The 18,582-nt window shown below is 39.4% G+C and overlaps 1 protein-coding gene and 1 pseudogene across 1 annotated transcript; both read right to left on the minus strand.

The window, feature by feature from the left end:
* Positions 1-373: 373 nt before the first annotated feature.
* On the minus strand, positions 374-1,449 carry LOC114398384 (P24 oleosin). Its single transcript, XM_028360571.1, has one exon. It carries the CDS (start codon positions 1,339-1,341, stop codon positions 661-663), a length of 681 nt encoding a protein of 226 aa, XP_028216372.1. The 5' UTR covers positions 1,342-1,449; the 3' UTR covers positions 374-660.
* A 4,056-nt stretch (positions 1,450-5,505) lies between these two features.
* Positions 5,506-18,582, minus strand: part of LOC114398621 — a 41,771-nt pseudogene continuing 28,694 nt past the window's right edge.

Here is an 18,582-nt window from a genome sequence, read left to right on the forward strand (position 1 = left end):
ATAAGTTCAAATTACGAAAAAAAATCATTTTATTTCTTTTTCTTAGTTCTTCTAGAAAAATTTACCCTAATCAGACCCTATATATTAACTGTTGTCATTGAAGAACAAACGAAGCAAATCTTTCCTATTAGATTTTTTGCAGCTCAAAGCTTCCTTTTGCTGAAAAATGCTATTGGCTGATGTTAATGGCGCATCTTAGTTTGGAACTTGGTTAGTGAGTGCTGTACTGTTGATAAAATTTCATGCTAGGTAAAATCTGCTGCTAGTAATTTGATTTTCAATATGATAAAAGAATCTTCAACAAAGCACAGTTTAAATTTCACCCTTGGTTTTGTTGCTTAAAACTTTGATCATCGGACGAGAAAGATAGTAATTTTACACATAACCAACGCAAAACACATTTGACATTGAATTCAACAATGGAAGTGAACAAATACAAAACACATTGATTTCCAGCATCCATATACACTACAGAGTGGTAGTACCCCTTTTTTTGAGACACGAACGAACGTCCCTACTACTTAATAACCAAAGCTAGACAACAAAACAAAACACACAAACCTACATAGGCAAGAGGTACATACATCATTTATTTAATTTCCCCATATAAACCACATCACAACAACACATTAATGCTCCCTCTAATATCAGAATTACTCATCATGCGGTTGCGGTTGTTGCTGTCACTGTTGTTCTCTTTACATCCCTTGCCTCCACCTTTGCATCCCTTGCAGCAGCTTCCCTTGCATCCCTTGCAGCTGCCTCCCTTGCATCCCTTGCAGCTGCCTCCCTTGTATCCTGTGCCTTGCTCTGAATATCCTGCCCAACCTCCTTGGTCTTCTGCCCCACTTCCTTCGTCTTCTGCCCCACGTACTCCGCCGCCTCGGCGAGGTGATGCTTCGCGGCGGCGGCGAGGTTCTCCGAGGCTGGCTGGGTCTCCCGGATGTAGTTCAGGATCCAGGAGAAGGAAGACAGCGCCGTGAGCCCGAAGGCCCCCGACGTCAGGAACCCGGCCACGGCCAGGCCGATGGCGACCGTGGCTGGAACCAGCACCGGGCTGAAGAGGACGAAGAGCGGCGTGGCAACTGCCAGTCCGGTGAGGGTTCCTGCCAGGGTCAATCCCGCCAGGAGGAGCAGGATGCCACCGACCGGGAGGCCGGCGAGGACGGCGAGGACCTGGGAAGTCGTTGGACCTCTCTCGGAATGGTAAATGGAGGGCGCTTTGACGCCGGCTTCATAACGCGGCGGTTCGAAACGGGCTCCGGGTGGGACGACGCCAGCTTCGTAGCGGTGTGTTGTTGTGTGGACTTGGACACTGTGTGGTGGTACTTGTGTGGTCATGGTTGAAGGTGAAGTTTAGGGTTTTGCAATGAAGATGATGATGCAACAGTGCTGCAAGTGAAGGAATTGTTAGTGGGGTGTGTGTTAGAGAGGGAGAGTGTGACGGGGGTGTTGTTATATAGCAAAAGTGGAGTTGTTGGGTGATGACACGTACATGATACATGGTGAGTAGGGGCTTTGCATGAGGAACAGGTTTCAGTTTGCCCTCGGTTTAGTACATCAGAAAAATTAAAGTGGGGTACATAAATTATGACAGACAAATGAGAATAATATACTTTTTAACATTTTTATTAAGGACAGTTGGGATACAGTTTCGCAGGTGGTGTTGGTGGTATTTTTCATCATAATTGGAGTTTTACTTCACAAAATCTGCATTAGCATTTAATGAAATTAGTTTGTAATCCGTGCATCGTTTGTAAATTTTTTTGCATATATATTTATTTGTTTTGTAAAGTAAAAATAAAATGAAAATTTATGTGCAAATTAAAATAGATTAAACATTGATAATATATTTACATAGTAGATAAATTGTTCAGAAAAGCAAGAAAGATAAACACTATTATCAAGAAGTACCAGTTTAACATTCCAAATTTATTCATTGTCATTGTCATCCCAGTCTTTCCTGCGGCGGCGGATGATAATTTTTCATATTTTATCATGTCTGTAATAGAAGGAAACCTCATCGTCGTGGGAGAAATCACTGTCGGCAAGGAATTGATACCATGGTTGTATAACATATCTGTGACCAATTCCAATGTCAAGGAGCACAACATTCCACTGCAGTGGAGGTCCAAATTTTCTAAGGATCGTCATGTGTTGGCCGCAGGCATTAACATGTGTAATGACACAATTTGGAAGTCTCTGCAATGAAAAAAAAATAGTCTTATATATAAACAGGAATTTGTATAAGGAACAAAAAACAACTTTTGATGGTTACCAGCGGTTGGGGTGCAGCAAGCATCGACTGGGTGATTTCAATTGTCCAAATATGCTCTCTTGAGATCATTCGTGGTCTTCTGCAGGTCTGGTGCTCTCTTGAGATCATTCGTGGTCTTCTGCAAGTCTAGTGCACCAAGAAGTGAATGGTGATAGATTCATAAATTGCTAAATCTTTTCTGAACTGGTTTAGTCCCTCAGCAAAGTATACTTTTTGCCGATGCTGTCTTAGTCTAATTTGGTATGATGTTCCATCATAACTGAAATGGACAAAGTCAGGGTATTCTGGTGCCCATTGTTGGTGGTAAAAAGAAGGCACCACTATGGTGTCCTGCAAAAAAACATAATAATAAAAAGAAAATGAAACTGCACGAATGAAAAAACAAAAAAAACCAAAGAGTGGGCATATAAGATTACCCAATTGTTGTGGAATGGTGTTGTGAACTGCATGATTAATGGTTTTTTGTTAACCAGATATTGAATCTGCAGTGAGATAGAATGGAAAAAATAAGATAAAATATGGTACTGAAAGATAATATTTTAAAATATATGGACAATGACAACAACATAATAAAATCAATGAATGTATCATGCCATGAAGTGTATTCTGCAATTAATGTTGAGAGTGATAGTCATGGTTAAGTTTGCAGGTTTTATAAAGAGTATTCTGCAAATAAAGATTGAGATGTACACAGGCTGTTGGGATGAAGTGGCATTCAGTTGGAATGCAGGTTTAAGAATCAAAACAAAAAAGCTATGGCAAAGTTTTGGGATTGTTTTGGTTTGGGACAAAGCAACAATCTTAAAATTTGCTGCCCTATGTCTGTTTTTTGGTTTGGTTACATGTTAGATTTCTCATATGATAAAATAGAGTAGGAACAATTATTTTCTTTTCTAACAGAAGCCATCCCAGACAACTAATACTTCGTAGATCAGTTAATGGTTAAATTAAGTTAGTGATTGGTTTGAGAGTAGTTTTTTATGCTGGTATTGTGAAGTAGGAACTTCAGTCCAACCAATATTTCTACTATCCTGTTATTCATAGAGTGATGAACTATTGTATAAACTTTTGCACACTGCCATTTTTGATTCTCCTAAAACTCTCGTTATTCCTATTCTGTATATTATAGGTATGAAGCAGGAACTTCAGTCGAGTCAATATATCAAGTTTTGTCATACTTCTATCACATATGATTTGTGCTGCAAGTAAAAAGTTTTGGTCTAGAATTACAATGTGCAATTATTTATTAAGATGACAAATCAATATAGATCCAAATGTGGAAGTCAAGCAACATGATTGTCAAAATCATAAGCTACACCTAATAGGACAAATCCCTAAAAAACAATACCTAGGATGAAGCAGTTCTGAACTCAATTTTGTTCCCTTTGGTCAATATAGCCGTTTTATTCGGTGATAAAAAACATAAATTGATTAGTCTCAAATTTATAGTTTAGATAAATTAAATTCATTTTTGCCCTAAACGAAAGGGAACTCTAATTAATTTATATATGGCTATATCAGTTCTTCAATATCAGTTATTAATAAATTGTAAAAAAATAATGCAATGTGGATTTAATGTTGGGGATTCTAGTAGGTGTATATTTTATCTAATTTCTATCCATCAGTGGCATATTGCAAATTAGAACCGATTTTATAGTACTATATTGCAGATTAATATCAATAAACAGAAGAAACAAAAAATAATTCCCTATTTTTTGTATGGCAGTCAAAGGATAACAAAACTAAATTTTCAGTGCTTATTCATATGTTGTTCGTTGTTTAATTCTAAAGTCAAAGTTAATAATATCAATCAGTCAAAATGTATCCGTGCATGCATTGAAAAAATTAACTAATGAAGAAGTTTTGGTTTGATGTATAGAACAAAATAGTAGGAGAGAAAGAAAACCTAAGTATGTATTGACAAAAGAAACACATAACTTTGGGAATCCGGATGATGAGTTTCATCACAGTACCATATTTACACTTAAAATTTTAACAAAACAAAGTAAAATATAGTTAACGGAATTTGAATATATATTCTAAATAATTTTAGACTTGCCTTGCTTAAAACAGATGATGAGTTTGAACTCATGGTTGTCTCACTTGAACTGGATGATGAGTCTGGACTCATGCTGGCAGTCGTCTGAGTATTGTTTTTTTCGAAAACGAAGGAGGAGTAGATGGCCGGAGAAGAAACGCTGTTTGGAGAAGAAGTGTCGGACTGATGCAGTGGTTGGTGAAAACGTGTAGCTGGTGGCATATGAATGAATTTGGGAATTATAGAGCATTGAATGCTGGCTCAGAAGACTGGACGTAGAGAGTGATTTGAATCATCATGAATGTATCTCTGGTGTTGCAGGCAGTTGAAGTGTTTTTTTTTTGTTGTTGAATGTCACAACCAATATTGATATTTATAAAAATGCAGGGAAAAATGTATCACAAAAAATCATCATAATTATGTATTTGGCAGAACATATATTCAACATTAATGGTCTCAGCAAAGCAATTATACATATTCTAAATATATAATTTCAGAAGAAATTTTTTTCATGAATAATCAATTTTTTTTTACAAAATTAGTTGATTGTTTAACTATATATACATATATATATATATATATATATACATACATATATATATATATATATGTATGTATGTATGTATGTATGTATGTATATCAATGTTTTAAAATATTCGTGTGAGCTGCCGTTGATTATAATATTTTTTTTATCAATGCATGTTAGTGGCAAAACAAAAAACTAATTAGTGTTACTTAAAATGAACGAATTAGTATTACAAGTAATAAGATTTTTTAACGATGGGCATTAATCAACGTTGCACGTTTGGTAGTGCAAGATTAATGTTTGTTGTGCTTAATAATTTATGTGGGGATAAAAAAGAAATTATTTGTCATTAATTTTATGGATTAGAGGCAATACATATATGAATATAAAGTAGTTGATTTGAGCAAAGTTTAAGAATTTATAAGTGGTCCACTATGTATCTTTAAAATCAAGCAAAATAGATGCAATTCATAAGTTGAATCCAGTAGTATAAATTGCAATAGAAAGATTTTAATGTAGAAGATGATATTATGTACCTCATAATATAACATTTGACAGTGGCTCATATGATCCTGTATCTAGCTGCATATTAGAGCATTTTTGAGTAATTGTTAAATAAAGTATTATTAGGAATACAAACTAACAATTGTGTTAGGGCAAAAATTATATTAACCTTGTTAGATTATTGAAGACCTCTTTGAAAACTACATTGGTGGTAGAAGTCATATTTGTTTGGTCTTTATCATGGATCAAAATTTTTAAGCCTTTCTTTGTTTTGACCCTTGATAATGCAACATATAATTGACCATGGCTAAAAACTGGTTTTGGAAAATAAAGTCCAACTGTGGACAGTGATTGTCCTTGAGATTTGTTAATTGTCATTGCATAAGACAACATGATTGGAAATTGTCTTCTTAAAAGTTTAAAAGGCCATGGTGATTGTGGAGGGGACATGGACATTCTTGGAATGTAAACCATATGGCCTGAATTTTTGCCAGAAATGATTTCAGCCGCAATTACATGCTTTGCCAATCTTGTAATTATTAATCTAGTGCCATTACACAAGCCTTGAGTTTGGTCTAAGTTCCTTAAAAGCATTATAGGAGTTACTATTTTAAGCTTGATACAATGATTTGGCAGGCCAGATGTCATCAATGAATTAAGGAATTAAGTAGTTATTGTTTGAAAATGACAGCTTTCAATGGTTTTTTATTTGTCTATAGAGTCAAACCTTAGGTATTCCATGTGTTCACCTATGATAATTTTTGTAATTAGTATGACAGTTGTAAAGTTAAAGATCTCTCCAAAATAGCAGAAACATTAAATAGATAATAATATTTAAAAATTGGTAATTAAGCAGGGCTAATTTAGATAGATGTAATACCAATTACATTAGTGATTCTATGATTACCTGGGATTAATGATAGTATATAATCATTGACCTGTTCAACTGTTTCGTTGGTTGAAGCTAATATTGCCCTACTGTTGAAGAATTGAGGATCATTGTGATGCTGAGATAAATCTGGGAACGTTGAGTTAACTATGGCATGGATTGGATCATCATATTCAATTATCAACAGGTCCTCAGGGATTTCAATTGTGGAATAGCCATCATTTTCATGTCCAATAATTCTATCTCCAATGTCTAGGATCCACTTAGCAAATGCGACAGTTTCTTGTTCATCTGGTGATTGTACATTGTTCTGCAAACACATGTTTTTTGTCAATCTTAAGACCTGACAACAATCCCATAAATAAGAGGAATTGATTGAGCGACTTCCCCTTGGAATGACTGACAATATTTGTCGGAAGTCCCCACCAAATACCATGACTTTACCTCCAAATATTTGATTTGAACTGGGTTTAGTTTTACTTATATCTCTTAAACATTGGTCAAGCGCTTCAAAACAAAATTTGTGAGCCATTGGTGCTTCATCCCAAATAATTAGGCTTGTTTGATTTAGCAATTCAGTTAATTCACTTCCTTGATGAATGTTGCATGTTGAGTCTTTAAAAATGGGTACAGGTATTTTGAATTTTGAATGTGCAGTCCTGCTGCCTGGCAACAATAGAGAAGCTATGCCGTTGGAAGCAACTATAATAACAATTTGATTGTTTGCTCTCAATGAAGTTTCCAATGTTCTCCATATGAAGGTTTTTCTTGTACCTCCAAATCCATATAGGAAAAACATGCCACCTTGATTTTTGTTGACGACTTCAATGATTTGGTTATAAATTGATGTTTGTTCATCTATAAATATGTATTAGCTTATGTAAGACACAAAAGAAGAACAATTCAAATTCAAATTGGAAAGGTATAGCACCTATTATGGATGAAAAAAGTTGCAGAAATTTTGATCTAGTCTCATCATTGTTGTAATTTAGCTATGCTAATATCAGGCTATTGTCTAGATAGGACGTGAAGTAAGCATCCTCAGGATATGGCATTAAAGGATAGTCTTTAAGTGATTTTTGGTTTACATGCAGCAGGTGTTCAATCTCGAGCAATGCCAAATTACTCAGATGATTGTCATCGATATGTAATTCTAACACATTAGACGTTATTAGTCAAATTATGATTATGGTTGATGCCATCTAATGTAAACATTAATCAAACAAAACGAACTTGTATTTATTGTTGATTTGCTATAATGATATTCAATGCCATCAGCTAACCAATGCCAAGTTTGGTTCCAAACTTCTTCAGGATTATTGATGGCACCTGTTAAAAGCATCAACACAAATAATTTCCTCAAATAATTAGTTGTGCCCCAGTCATTTTCCTCTTTGGTTGCTTCAACGAATTCTCTGTCATCTTGTAAAAACCCCATGGCAAAGCATGCTTCTCTATATGTAGGGTATTGAATATTTGTAACAGTTCTAATATCCTCAAATGAAGTTGTTTCCTTGCAGGCAGTAAGCATCATCCTCAAATAAAAAAAATTCTCTTGTCGTTGGTGGGACCCATATAAGCCTTCCAATAGTGTATCCTTTCTTTCTAAGGTGCCATGATCTAGTCTTTTGATTATATACAAACTTTGAAACGAATTCTGAATAAGTCAGAGTTCTTCCTTCTGAAAAACATTTGTTGGTGTTAGTCGTTTTTTACAACTAACTTTTGTATAGAAAAGTTTTCCAAAATGTATATATTTTCCCCAATTTATGGTTCTTTTTGTAGGATTGTAAATAATTCTTGTTTAGTTTTTATTTTTGCTAAGTAGAGACCTTCCTCATGGAATTAATGTAAATTTCACTTCAATTTTAGGTAAAAAAGAGAAATTTTGGAAAGTGCTAAAGTTCCTGTCTCGCTAAGCCTGGTCCATGCGCTTAGCGAGATTCATCCGCTAAGTGGGACATCAGCCCGCTTAGCGAGTAAGAGGAATCTTGGAGAGAATTTGCCTCGTCAGCATGTGCTCAGCGCGTCACCAAGTCGCCCAACGATATTTTTGTCTCTTCTTGTGCTAAGCGCGCCAGGCTCACTGAGCCAAAATTTACATACTCACGCTAAGCATGAAAGTGGAGCTAAGCGCACCTTCGAGGACATAAAACCCTTTTTAAGCCTGAAGTGAAGAAAAAGAAAGGGGGTCTGAATAGACTGAGAGCTTGGCAGAAGAACAAAAGTGAAAAGCAGAGTAAGGAAGCAAAAACCTTAGCTTTTAGGAGAATTTTAGGTTTAGGAGTAATTTCTAGGTTTCTAGAGGTAGAGGAGAAATCCCCACTACTTTGTAATCTGATATTTTCTCTGAAACCCTTCTCCTGCTTGTGAAAGGTGCTCCCTTGTAATGGAGGCGTAAAATTCTTTGTTGGGAAATTCTGCTAAGTACTTGATGTAAATACTTATCATATCTATTTGAAGTTGTTTTTATGTGTTCGTTGTTTTTATCCATGCTTAATTATCGCATGCTTGTGGCTTGATCACCCATTTGTATGTGCTGTTAGGAGCTTTAGCATTGGAAAATGTATTGCATCCTTAGAACTGGATAGAACAGGGCTAGGTTATCGTATAATCTGGACACGGAGTGTGGTAATTTAATTTTTATTATGCTGTAGTCGTAACACTGTTCGGTTAGGCTAAGTTCAACAAGAGACATCTGAGAATGAAGCTTAATTAGAATTAGTCCAAACTCACGAGACATCGGTGTTTGGTATTTTAGCTCTCAGCAAACAACACAAAAAATAAATTTGAATAGAGAAATCACTTTTGTTTTTAATTCATGATAATCAATTCTTTGCACAAATGTCTGCCTATTGAATGATGCTTTGCCAAATAAAACAAGTTCCCTGAGTTCGATACTCGGTTCTTACCGTTTTATTATTACTTGCACGACTCGGTACACTTGCCGGTGAGATTTACGTATCCATATTAACAAGTAACACCGGGGTGTAAACACGTTTTTGGTGTCGTTGCCAGGGAACTTCTTTCTATTTGGAAAGTTTAGTTTAATTGGTATGCATTGATTCTTTATTCTTTGATTGTTTGTTAGTGTGAATATTTAGTTAGCTTTTCAACATTTGTTTTCTCTTGGATTGGTTAACTACTGTTTCTGTTAGTGTTTTGTATTCGTAGATCCTCTACAGGTGAATTGGTCCCATTAGATTTGGAAATTGAAGCAGCTTGCCGAAGAAACAACGCAGAGAGGAGGAGAAAACTTTTATAGGACAGGACAATAGCTTTCATCCTTGAAGAGGCTCAATCTTCTGAGCCATCATCTTCAAATTCTCCATCAACAAGGGAATCTGTGACATCCTGGAAATTTCTACCCGGAATTTTCGAAAAAGATGTATTTTGAATGATTATATATATATAAGTATTATTCAGTGTATATGCATATATGTTCTTGGTAGAAATAGGAGTAGTGGGGGCAAGATACGCGGGTTAGGCTAATTAAGGAAGAGAAATCCATAACTGGGAGGTTGTGGGTTAATTCTTAATTAATTAGTTTAAAAATCATTGTTTTGCGTGCGACTTAAAATTTAACGAAACCAACCTCTGAACCACACTCGGGGTTTTATTCTGAGCGTTTTGATATATATATTGCTTACTTTCGAAAAACTGGCCCCGACGGACGCAGAGAAACGCGAGGAACTGGAACTAGAGAAACGACACACAAACCGAGGCAGAATTTTAGCGTTTCAAAGGTCAGATTTTCCTCACTTTTGTGGCTGAGTATGTGTCACAGTCAAAAGGGAAAGTGGGCCCTTTTTGCTCCACTCAAATGGAGACATGTGGCATTGCTTAAATAAAATAATAGAAAAAAAGAGAAAACCCTTTTATTTAAAACCAAAAAGCTTTTCTCTCTCCTCACTCAGCCAAAAGAAAGAAATTCAGAAGCTTTTTCTCTCCCTCTCTCACGTAGCTTTCTTCTTCTTCATTCACCATTGAAGCTCCACACAAAGCTTCAACCTTTGGCCATCATTTCTGCCCCAAATCGTGAAAGGAGAGCATTTTCGGGGTCGTGAAGTGTGTGTCTACGAGTGGGACTTCGAAATTTCAGGTTTGGGTGGACTTCTTTCTCCTTTGATTTTCGTGGGTATGGGGTTTTGGGAGATATGATGGGTAGTTTTGTTAGTTTTCTGCTTCATGATAGTTATTTGTGAAGACTCTTGTTGAAAGCTTGTTGAAATTGCCATGTTTGGATGTGTTAAACATACCCATTCTGTTTTAGGGTTTTTATGATGATGCTTGTGATGTTCATGTGCTGAAATTGCTTATGGAAAACTGTTAGAAATGAAGGGTAGAACTAACCTAGGGTTAGAAAGTGAGAATGTGGTGTTAGGAGTGGAAAAAGAGTGAATTTTTGAGGGCTGGAAGGTCAAATCTGGAATTGGTAGTATTTAGAGGTTAGAGTGAGTTAATCTTAGCTTGAAATGCCATTTAGGACTTATGAGAAAGGTTAGGCTGTGCTAGAGAGAAAAACAAATGACCAAAGTGAACCAAGAGCCATTTATAGGGCAAAATTGGGTGTTGAGGAGTCAAATTTTGATTCGGTGAAATTTTAGGTGTAAATTCAGTTTGAGCAAGTTTAGATTGATGTTATGGACTTGTGTGAGGTGAGAGTTTGCTTCAAATTTACCTCATTCTCAATTTCACTTCTCAAACCTAGAAAACCCATTGAATTGAGGGGTGTTGGACACCTAGATTCTGTGTTGCTGTGCTTTAAAGCTTGGTTTTGGTTTAGACATGATTGATACATGATTTGGGACTTGTAGGATTTGATTTGGGCAAGATTGGATGAGGGGAAGTGTGATTTTTGAAATCTGCACTTATGCAGAATTTTGCTGTCAAAATAGGTGCAGCAGAATTTTGGCTTTGTGCAGAAAAATGCTTATGTGTGGTTGGCTGTGGAAAGAGTAGTACAGAATGAGTTCTGGATGTTTGCTAGTAGATCCCAACGGTCACAATGTAGGCTTAAGTATTAGAGACTTCCAGTAAAATTTTCGAGTCGATCCAACGGTTAATGAACCGGAACGAAGGAATTGTTACTGGGGTCTTTAAGTGAGAAAAGCTGTGATTTGGTTGGTGTTTTGGCAGAGTTTTCTGCCTTTGCCCTGTTTTGCTTGGCTGTGATAGCTTGTGCTGTTTGAATGTTGTTTTGCTTGGATGTTGTGGAAGCTTGGGAGGATTGATGGGGACCCGGTGTTGAGAGAAACGAGGATATAGGCTACGTGGGAGTACGTGAGCTCAGATGGAGGTGGGCAACAGGGGATGGTGGGTTTATGCGCGCTTTGTGGATGTGGAAAATTTGTTGTGCACCATCGCCCGACCGCCACCTAGTACCACATGTGATGGGTACCCCATAATCCTACAAGCTTGAGATGAGGAAGTGTAGAAGGGTGAAACTTCCTGCTTTTATTGTTGACCACAGAGTGGTACCTGGAGATATGTCGCGGGGGTCTGGAGACCTTGGGGACGTCAGGTGGGGTGCTATTGCCCAAAACCAAGCTTGACCAATCCCGACCCAACCCGGGCATAGTCGGTCAGTGAGAACCTGTGATGTACCTAAACAGGCGAGCTCCTGGCAGTCAACAGATAAAAGGAACAAAGACCACAAAGCAAGGAGGCTTGTGGTGGCTGGCCAGCTGTGAACTTTGATTGATATGTGGGTTATGGCCTCTGGTAATCGATTACCAAGGGTGGGTAATCGATTACAAGGCTTAAAAATGAAGACAGGAGGCTAAGATGGTCTCTGGTAATCGATTACCACGGGGTGTAATCGATTACCAGGCTTGAAAACGAGGTCAGGAAGCCATGAGGGCTTCTGGTAATCGATTACCAAGGGGGTGTAATCGATTACCAGGCTTAGAAAGGGGACTGGAACATTGTGGAGGCCTCTGGTAATCGATTACCAGCCTGTGTAATCGATTACACAGAGGGATGGGGCACTGGTAATCGATTACCAGGTATGTGTAATCGATTACACAATGCATTTTTGCATATTTCATGTCCTGAGGCTGTGTAATTCGAGTTTAGCCTCTGGTAATCGATTACCAAGTCTGTGTAATCGATTACCAGAGATGAAAAGCCTTAAGATACTCCTTTTAATTGCATGTAGTGGTTATGAGACGCATTGTGCGGCGACATAGTTAGATTCTTGTGAAAGAGTCTACCCCTTTTTTTTCTTTCTTGTAGATCGTGATGGCGGCGCAGCTAATCCGTGATCGAGTAGAGATGGAGTGCCTAGAGGGAGCTTGGGAGACCCTCGAAGGCAACACGAGGTGCCGATTTCGGGGCACCATTCGATTCACGGCTACTTCTTTGGTGCATCCAGATGAACCTGCACGGACGCTTCAGCGCACTGTGGAGTGGATACTACCCACGCCTACACCATATCGTCTAGTGGAGCCTGTCCAAGTGATCGAGGTAACGTCATCCGAGGAAGACCCTGAAGAGGATCCCGAGGAGCTACCTCCTGAGCCTGCTGTGGATGCTCTTGACTTTCTAGAGGGCGATGAGGACCCACTTCCTGAGGTGGATTCTCCCGAGGAAGTCAGGTTGGCATCTGAGGCAGATTCTACGGAAGATGGTGGTCCGGGGGAGATGGCGATCAGCGGAGGCTCTTCATCCTAGTGGACAGCTCTCTGGTTTAGTTTTGTATACTTTTGAGGGTGGGTGTATCTAGGACTGACTATTAGGTTTACTCTTTTGTTTTTGTATGGGTAGACCTGATGTATAGGAATTTGATGATTGTATACATGTGGCTGAAGCCACCACTATGAACACCTTTGCTCTGGATGACACTATATATATTTTGTAAAACTCCCATATTTTGGACAGCTTTAAATGATGAATGCATTTATGATCAATCTTGTTATTTGAAAAGAAAGTATTAGCAACTTTATTTGTAAAAGAGTTTATCGACTGTATTTTATCCTTTTATTTTCACGTGACGACCTAAAGTAATGGCTGGTATATTCTTCCTTTTGAAACAGCAAAATAATTTAGAGAATTATGAGCGGTAAGAAAGAAATGACTCCGAGTAGAGTTGTGAACTGGCCATTCAAGACTTTATAGTGAGGATTTTCCTTCTACACCTAGTTATTGTGAAAAAGAGAAAGATTTGAAAAGGGAAAAGAAGAAAAAAAAATCTACCATGGTTTTTGTTATTTAAATCATTACCACCAAACCAGTCATTAATTTAGGGACGCCACAAATGGTGGTAACAGAGCAAAAGTTGGATTCTAGTGAACCTGTTATGGTCTTGCTGTGTGAATGCTGTGTATCTCTGAAACTTGGAAGTAGGTTTCGGGGAGTGACGTTAAGTCACACATTGTGTGTATTTCTGCCTTCTTGTCTTGAGCATGGATGTGTGACTGATTCATAGGATTGTTGTGTGTATAAGTATGTATAAAGAGAAGGATGTTGTTATAACTGTCATAGCCTGTGTGGTACACTCTCTCTTTAGGATTTCTTGGGTGCTAATAGTTTCCCTACAGGATAGGTATGGCAGGACGTGGTAGGGATCAGAACCGTGATGTCCTCGACCGCATCACAGCTGTGCTGGAAACTCTAGTACAGGAACGTGATGTGGAGCCGGCGGAGTATCGGGGACTCATGGCTTTCCGTAAGAACCACCCGCCAAAGTTCAGTGGAGACTATGATCCGGAAGGTGCTAGGTTGTGGTTAGTTGAGACGGAAAAGATTTTTGAGGCGATGGGTTGCCTTGAGGAGCATAAGGTCCTTTATGCGACATTTATGCTCCAAGAGGAGGCCGAGAATTGGTGGAAGTTCGTGAAGCCTTCATTTGTTGCACCTGGAGGCGTGATTCCTTGGAATGCCTTCAAGGACAAGTTCCTGGAGAATTACTTTCCGCGAGATCTCAGGAAGCGGAAGGCGAGGGAATTTCTAGATTTGAAGCAAGGAAACATGTCTGTTGGGGAGTACACGACTAAGTTTAATGAGCTTCTGCAGTATTGGCCTCAATACCAAGATGCTCGGAATGAGGAAGATTTATGTGCTCAGTTTGAGAATGGGCTTCGGTTGGAGATCCAACAGGCGGTTAGCTACATGCAGATCACGGATTTTAATCAGCTGGTGACAAAGTGCAGGATTTTTGAAGATAAGATGAAGGAGAGGCAAGCTAGAGGCGTTGGAGGACCTCAGAGAAACCATCCTTTTAGGGGGAATGGTAACAAGAGGATGAAGCCGTATGCTAGCAACAAGGGGAAGCAACCTATGGCTACCTCCAACATGAGCCAGTCAAGGGGGACTGGGGTACAATGCTTTCAGTGTGGAGGACCGCACCTTAAGAGGAATTGCCCACAGCTCCAGCAGACATAGGAGAACCTTTGTTATGTTTGTGGCAAGGTGGGCCATTATGCTCGAGAATGTAGGGTGACCGGAAGGCCGACAGTGACAGCCAATTCCAACACCGTCAATCGTGGACCCACTAATTCCACAAGGAGCGGTAATGTTAGCAACAACAACACTAGTGGTGGAAGACCAAAAGTACCCTCTCGGGTATTTGCTATGAGTGGTTCAGAAGCAGCTGCCTCCGACGATTTGATACGGGGTAAGTGTTTGATTGCTGATAAACTACTAGATGTACTTTATGATTCAGGTGCCACGCATTCTTTCATATCTCATGCATGTGTGGAGAGGTTGGGGTTATGTGCGACGGAGTTACCATATGATATGGTGGTGTCTACTCCGACGAGCGAGCCTGTAACCACCTCCCGGATGTGTTTGAAGTGTCCTATAATTGTTGAGGGTCGATCTTTTATGGCGGACTTGATTTTCCTACCTTTAGCTCATCTAGATGTGATCTTGGGGATGGATTGGTTATCTACTAACCATATCTTTCTAGACTGCAAGGAGAAGATGCTAGTGTTTGGTGGAGATGTAGTTCCAAGTGAATCATTGAAAGGGGATGCGGCCAACGAAGGAACGGAGGATGTTCGAACTTACATGGTGTTGTTCTCTATGTATGTGGAAGAGGACGCTGAAGTTAGTAGTATACCGGTGGTGGCAGAATTTCCAGAAGTTTTTCCTGATGATATTTGTGAATTACCACCTGAGAGAGAAGTGGAATTCATTATTGACTTGGTGCCTGGGGCGAATCCAGTGTCGATCGCGCCTTATAGAATGTCTCCGGTAGAACTAGCAGAGGTGAAGGCACAAGTACAGGATCTTTTGAGCAAACAATTTGTTCATCCAAGCGCATCACCGTGGGGAGCGCCGGTCTTGTTGGTTAAAAAGAAGGATGGAAGTATGAGGATGTGTGTAGACTACCGGCAGTTAAACAAGGTCACTATCAAGAACAAATATCCTCTACCAAGGATAGATGATTTGATTGACCAATTGAGGGGAGCAACAGTATTTTCAAAGATCGATCTGCGATCGGGGTATCATCAAATTCGAGTTAAGAAGGAAGATATCCCAAAGACTGCGTTTCGGACTCGGTATAGGCACTATGAGTATTTAGTCATGCCATTTGGAGTGACTAATGCTCCTGCCATCTTCATGGACTATATGAATCGTATATTCCATGATTACTTAGACCAGTTTGTGGTTGTGTTTATTGATGATATCCTAGTGTATTCGAGGAATAAGGAGGAGCATGAGAAGCACTTGAGGATTGTGTTGCATATCCTGAGGGATAGGAAGTTGTTCGCCAAACTGTCGAAATGTGACTTTTGGTTGGAGAAAGTGCAGTTCTTAGGACACGTGATTTCTAAGGACGGGGTTGCGGTGGATCCGAACAAGGTGGAGTCGGTTATGGAGTGGCAACAACCGACAACTCCAACGGAGGTTCGAAGCTTCTTGGGGTTGGTTGGCTATTATAGAAAATTCATTGAGGGATTTTCTAAATTGGCATTGCCCCTAACTAAGTTGACTTGTAAGAATGAGAAGTTTGTCTAGAATGAGAAGTGTGATCAAAGTTTCCAAGAGTTGAAGAGGCGGTTGACGACAGCTCCAGTGTTAATTTTGCCCGACCCTAAGAGGACATTTGAAGTGTATTGCGATGCAAGCGGGCAAGGCTTGGGGTGTGTGTTGATGCAAGAGGGAAGAGTAGTGGCTTATGCTTCACGTCAATTACGTCCTCATGAAGTTAACTATCCGACCCATGACTTGGAACTAGCAGCAGTGGTCTTTGCTTTAAAGATTTGGAGGCATTATTTGTACGGTACAGTTTCAGTGGGAAAAGCTCTTATTGAGTTAGGAGCAAGTATTAATTTGATGCCACTCTCGATGTGTCGGAGGATAGGAGAGCTGGAGATAATGCCTACATGAATGACTCTGCAATTAGCAGACCACTCCATCACCAGACCGTATGGAGTTATTGAAGATGTTCTTGTCCAAGTCATACACTTTACCTTCCTTGCTGATTTGTTGTGATTGACATTGAGGAGGACGTTGAGATCCCTCTTATCTTGGGGCGTCCATTCATGTCAACTGCTAGCTGTGTAGTAGACAAGGGGAAGAAGAAGTTGGAGATGGGAATTGAAGATCAAAAGATAAGCTTTGATCTATTTGATGAAGAGAAACAACTTCTAGACCAGAATGTCTGCTTGAAGGTGAAGGAGTATGGAGAAGAGATTCTGAAGGAGGGAACCAAGTTTGATCCAGACCCTTGAAGACCGATGCATCAAGCTAGTGACATTAAAAGAGCGCTTTCTGGGAGGCAACCCAACCCTTTGTATTTCATTGCTGTTTTTCATTGCATTTAGTTATAGCTTGCTGTTTGTGGTTGCATGAAACATTCATCAGCATGTTTTGCATTGAAAAAGGGGTTGACAAGTTTTTATTAAGCAGTGGATGAAAAATAACTTAGAAAATTTTTCAGTAGTCCACTCGCTAAGCGCATTACTCGCGCTAAGCGAATTTGTCTTCATGCGCTAAGCGAGCTGTTGCTTTTGCTAAGCGCTGCGACCCCTGTTTTTGGCTGAAAGGGTCTCGCTAAGCCCAAAAACTTCTCTGAATTTTAATTTTTTGAATTGGGCTAAGCGCAACTGCTCGCTAAGTGCAAATACTTCTCTGGAATTTCATTTATGAGTATTGCGCTAAGCGAGGCACCCCGCTAAGCGAGACCCACTCACTGCATTTAAGGAGTATGTTATTTGCTAAGTGCGGCCTATGGCCCGCTAAGCGTGAGTTGTAGGCCAATCAGGGCTGCAGAACTCGCTAAGCGCGTAGCTTCGCGCTAAGCCCAAAAACTTCTCTGGAATTTAAAATTTTGAAATTTTTGAATTGGGCTAAGTGAGCATGCCCGCTTAGTGCATGAGTTTGGAAACTCAAATGTCATTGCATGCTCGCTTAGCGAGTTGACATGCTAAGCGAGGCAGTCCAAACTGCCAAAAAGCAATAAGGCGTAACTGCCCTAGGAAGTTACATTTTATGCCTTTAAGTGCATTTCTTCTCCCATTCATTGCCATTTTCTCTGCGCTGTGCTCTCAACTTCCTCATTGCTTGTATCCTTGCTCCCTTTTTGCTTTCATCTTCAGCAATCCAAGTAAGCCTTTTAACTTGCTTTTAGTTTCAAAGTTTTAAACTTTAGGTTAGTTAACTTAGTTTACTATTTAAAGCTTCGATTTTTGTTGTGATTACATGATGATAGGTTAGTTGTTAGTTAGAACAGTGTTAGGGGTTTTGATTCGCATACAATGTACGTCATTTTGACATGTTTTGGTTAGTATTTGATGGCCCAATAGAGGCCTATGTTGAGGGGCTAAAAAGCCCCAAGTTTTTTTGGAAATCTCGATGATCTCGCTAAGCGCGCCTGTGCGCTAAGCGAGTTCATAAGTTTTTGTTGAATATCTGGATTTCCAGATGAATTCGCTAAGCCGTTCATTATGCGCTAAGCGAGTTCATCTTCTCTGATGATGAATGTTATGTATGAACTTGCTTAGCTGACATTCCGCACTAAGCTAGTTGATGTGTTTTCAGACACTTAGAAAATTTTTTGTTTTGCTGTTGGTGGCCAAGCGAGTCCTCTCGCTAAGCCATTCAGCCCAGTTGGCTGAATAAGCCTAGGCTAAGCGAGCATGTCTCACTAAGCCCAAGGCAATTGTGTTTTCTGAATGTTTTGTCATGCGCTAAGCACGCCTTACCGCGCTAAGCGCAATTTCTTTCCTGTTTTGTAATTTTTGGAATTGGGCTTATCGAGCCTGCTCGCTAAGCCAATTATTCTCTAGTATTGTTGTCGCGCTAAGGGCACCGTATGCGCTAAGCGCAAATTGTTTTCTGTTTTGGAATTGGGCTTAGCGAGCCAATTATGCAGTAGAGTAGTTTTCTGTGTTAAC

This window comes from Glycine soja, chromosome 19, assembly GCF_004193775.1.
Source record: "Glycine soja cultivar W05 chromosome 19, ASM419377v2, whole genome shotgun sequence".
Classification (NCBI taxonomy): Eukaryota; Viridiplantae; Streptophyta; class Magnoliopsida; order Fabales; family Fabaceae; genus Glycine; species Glycine soja.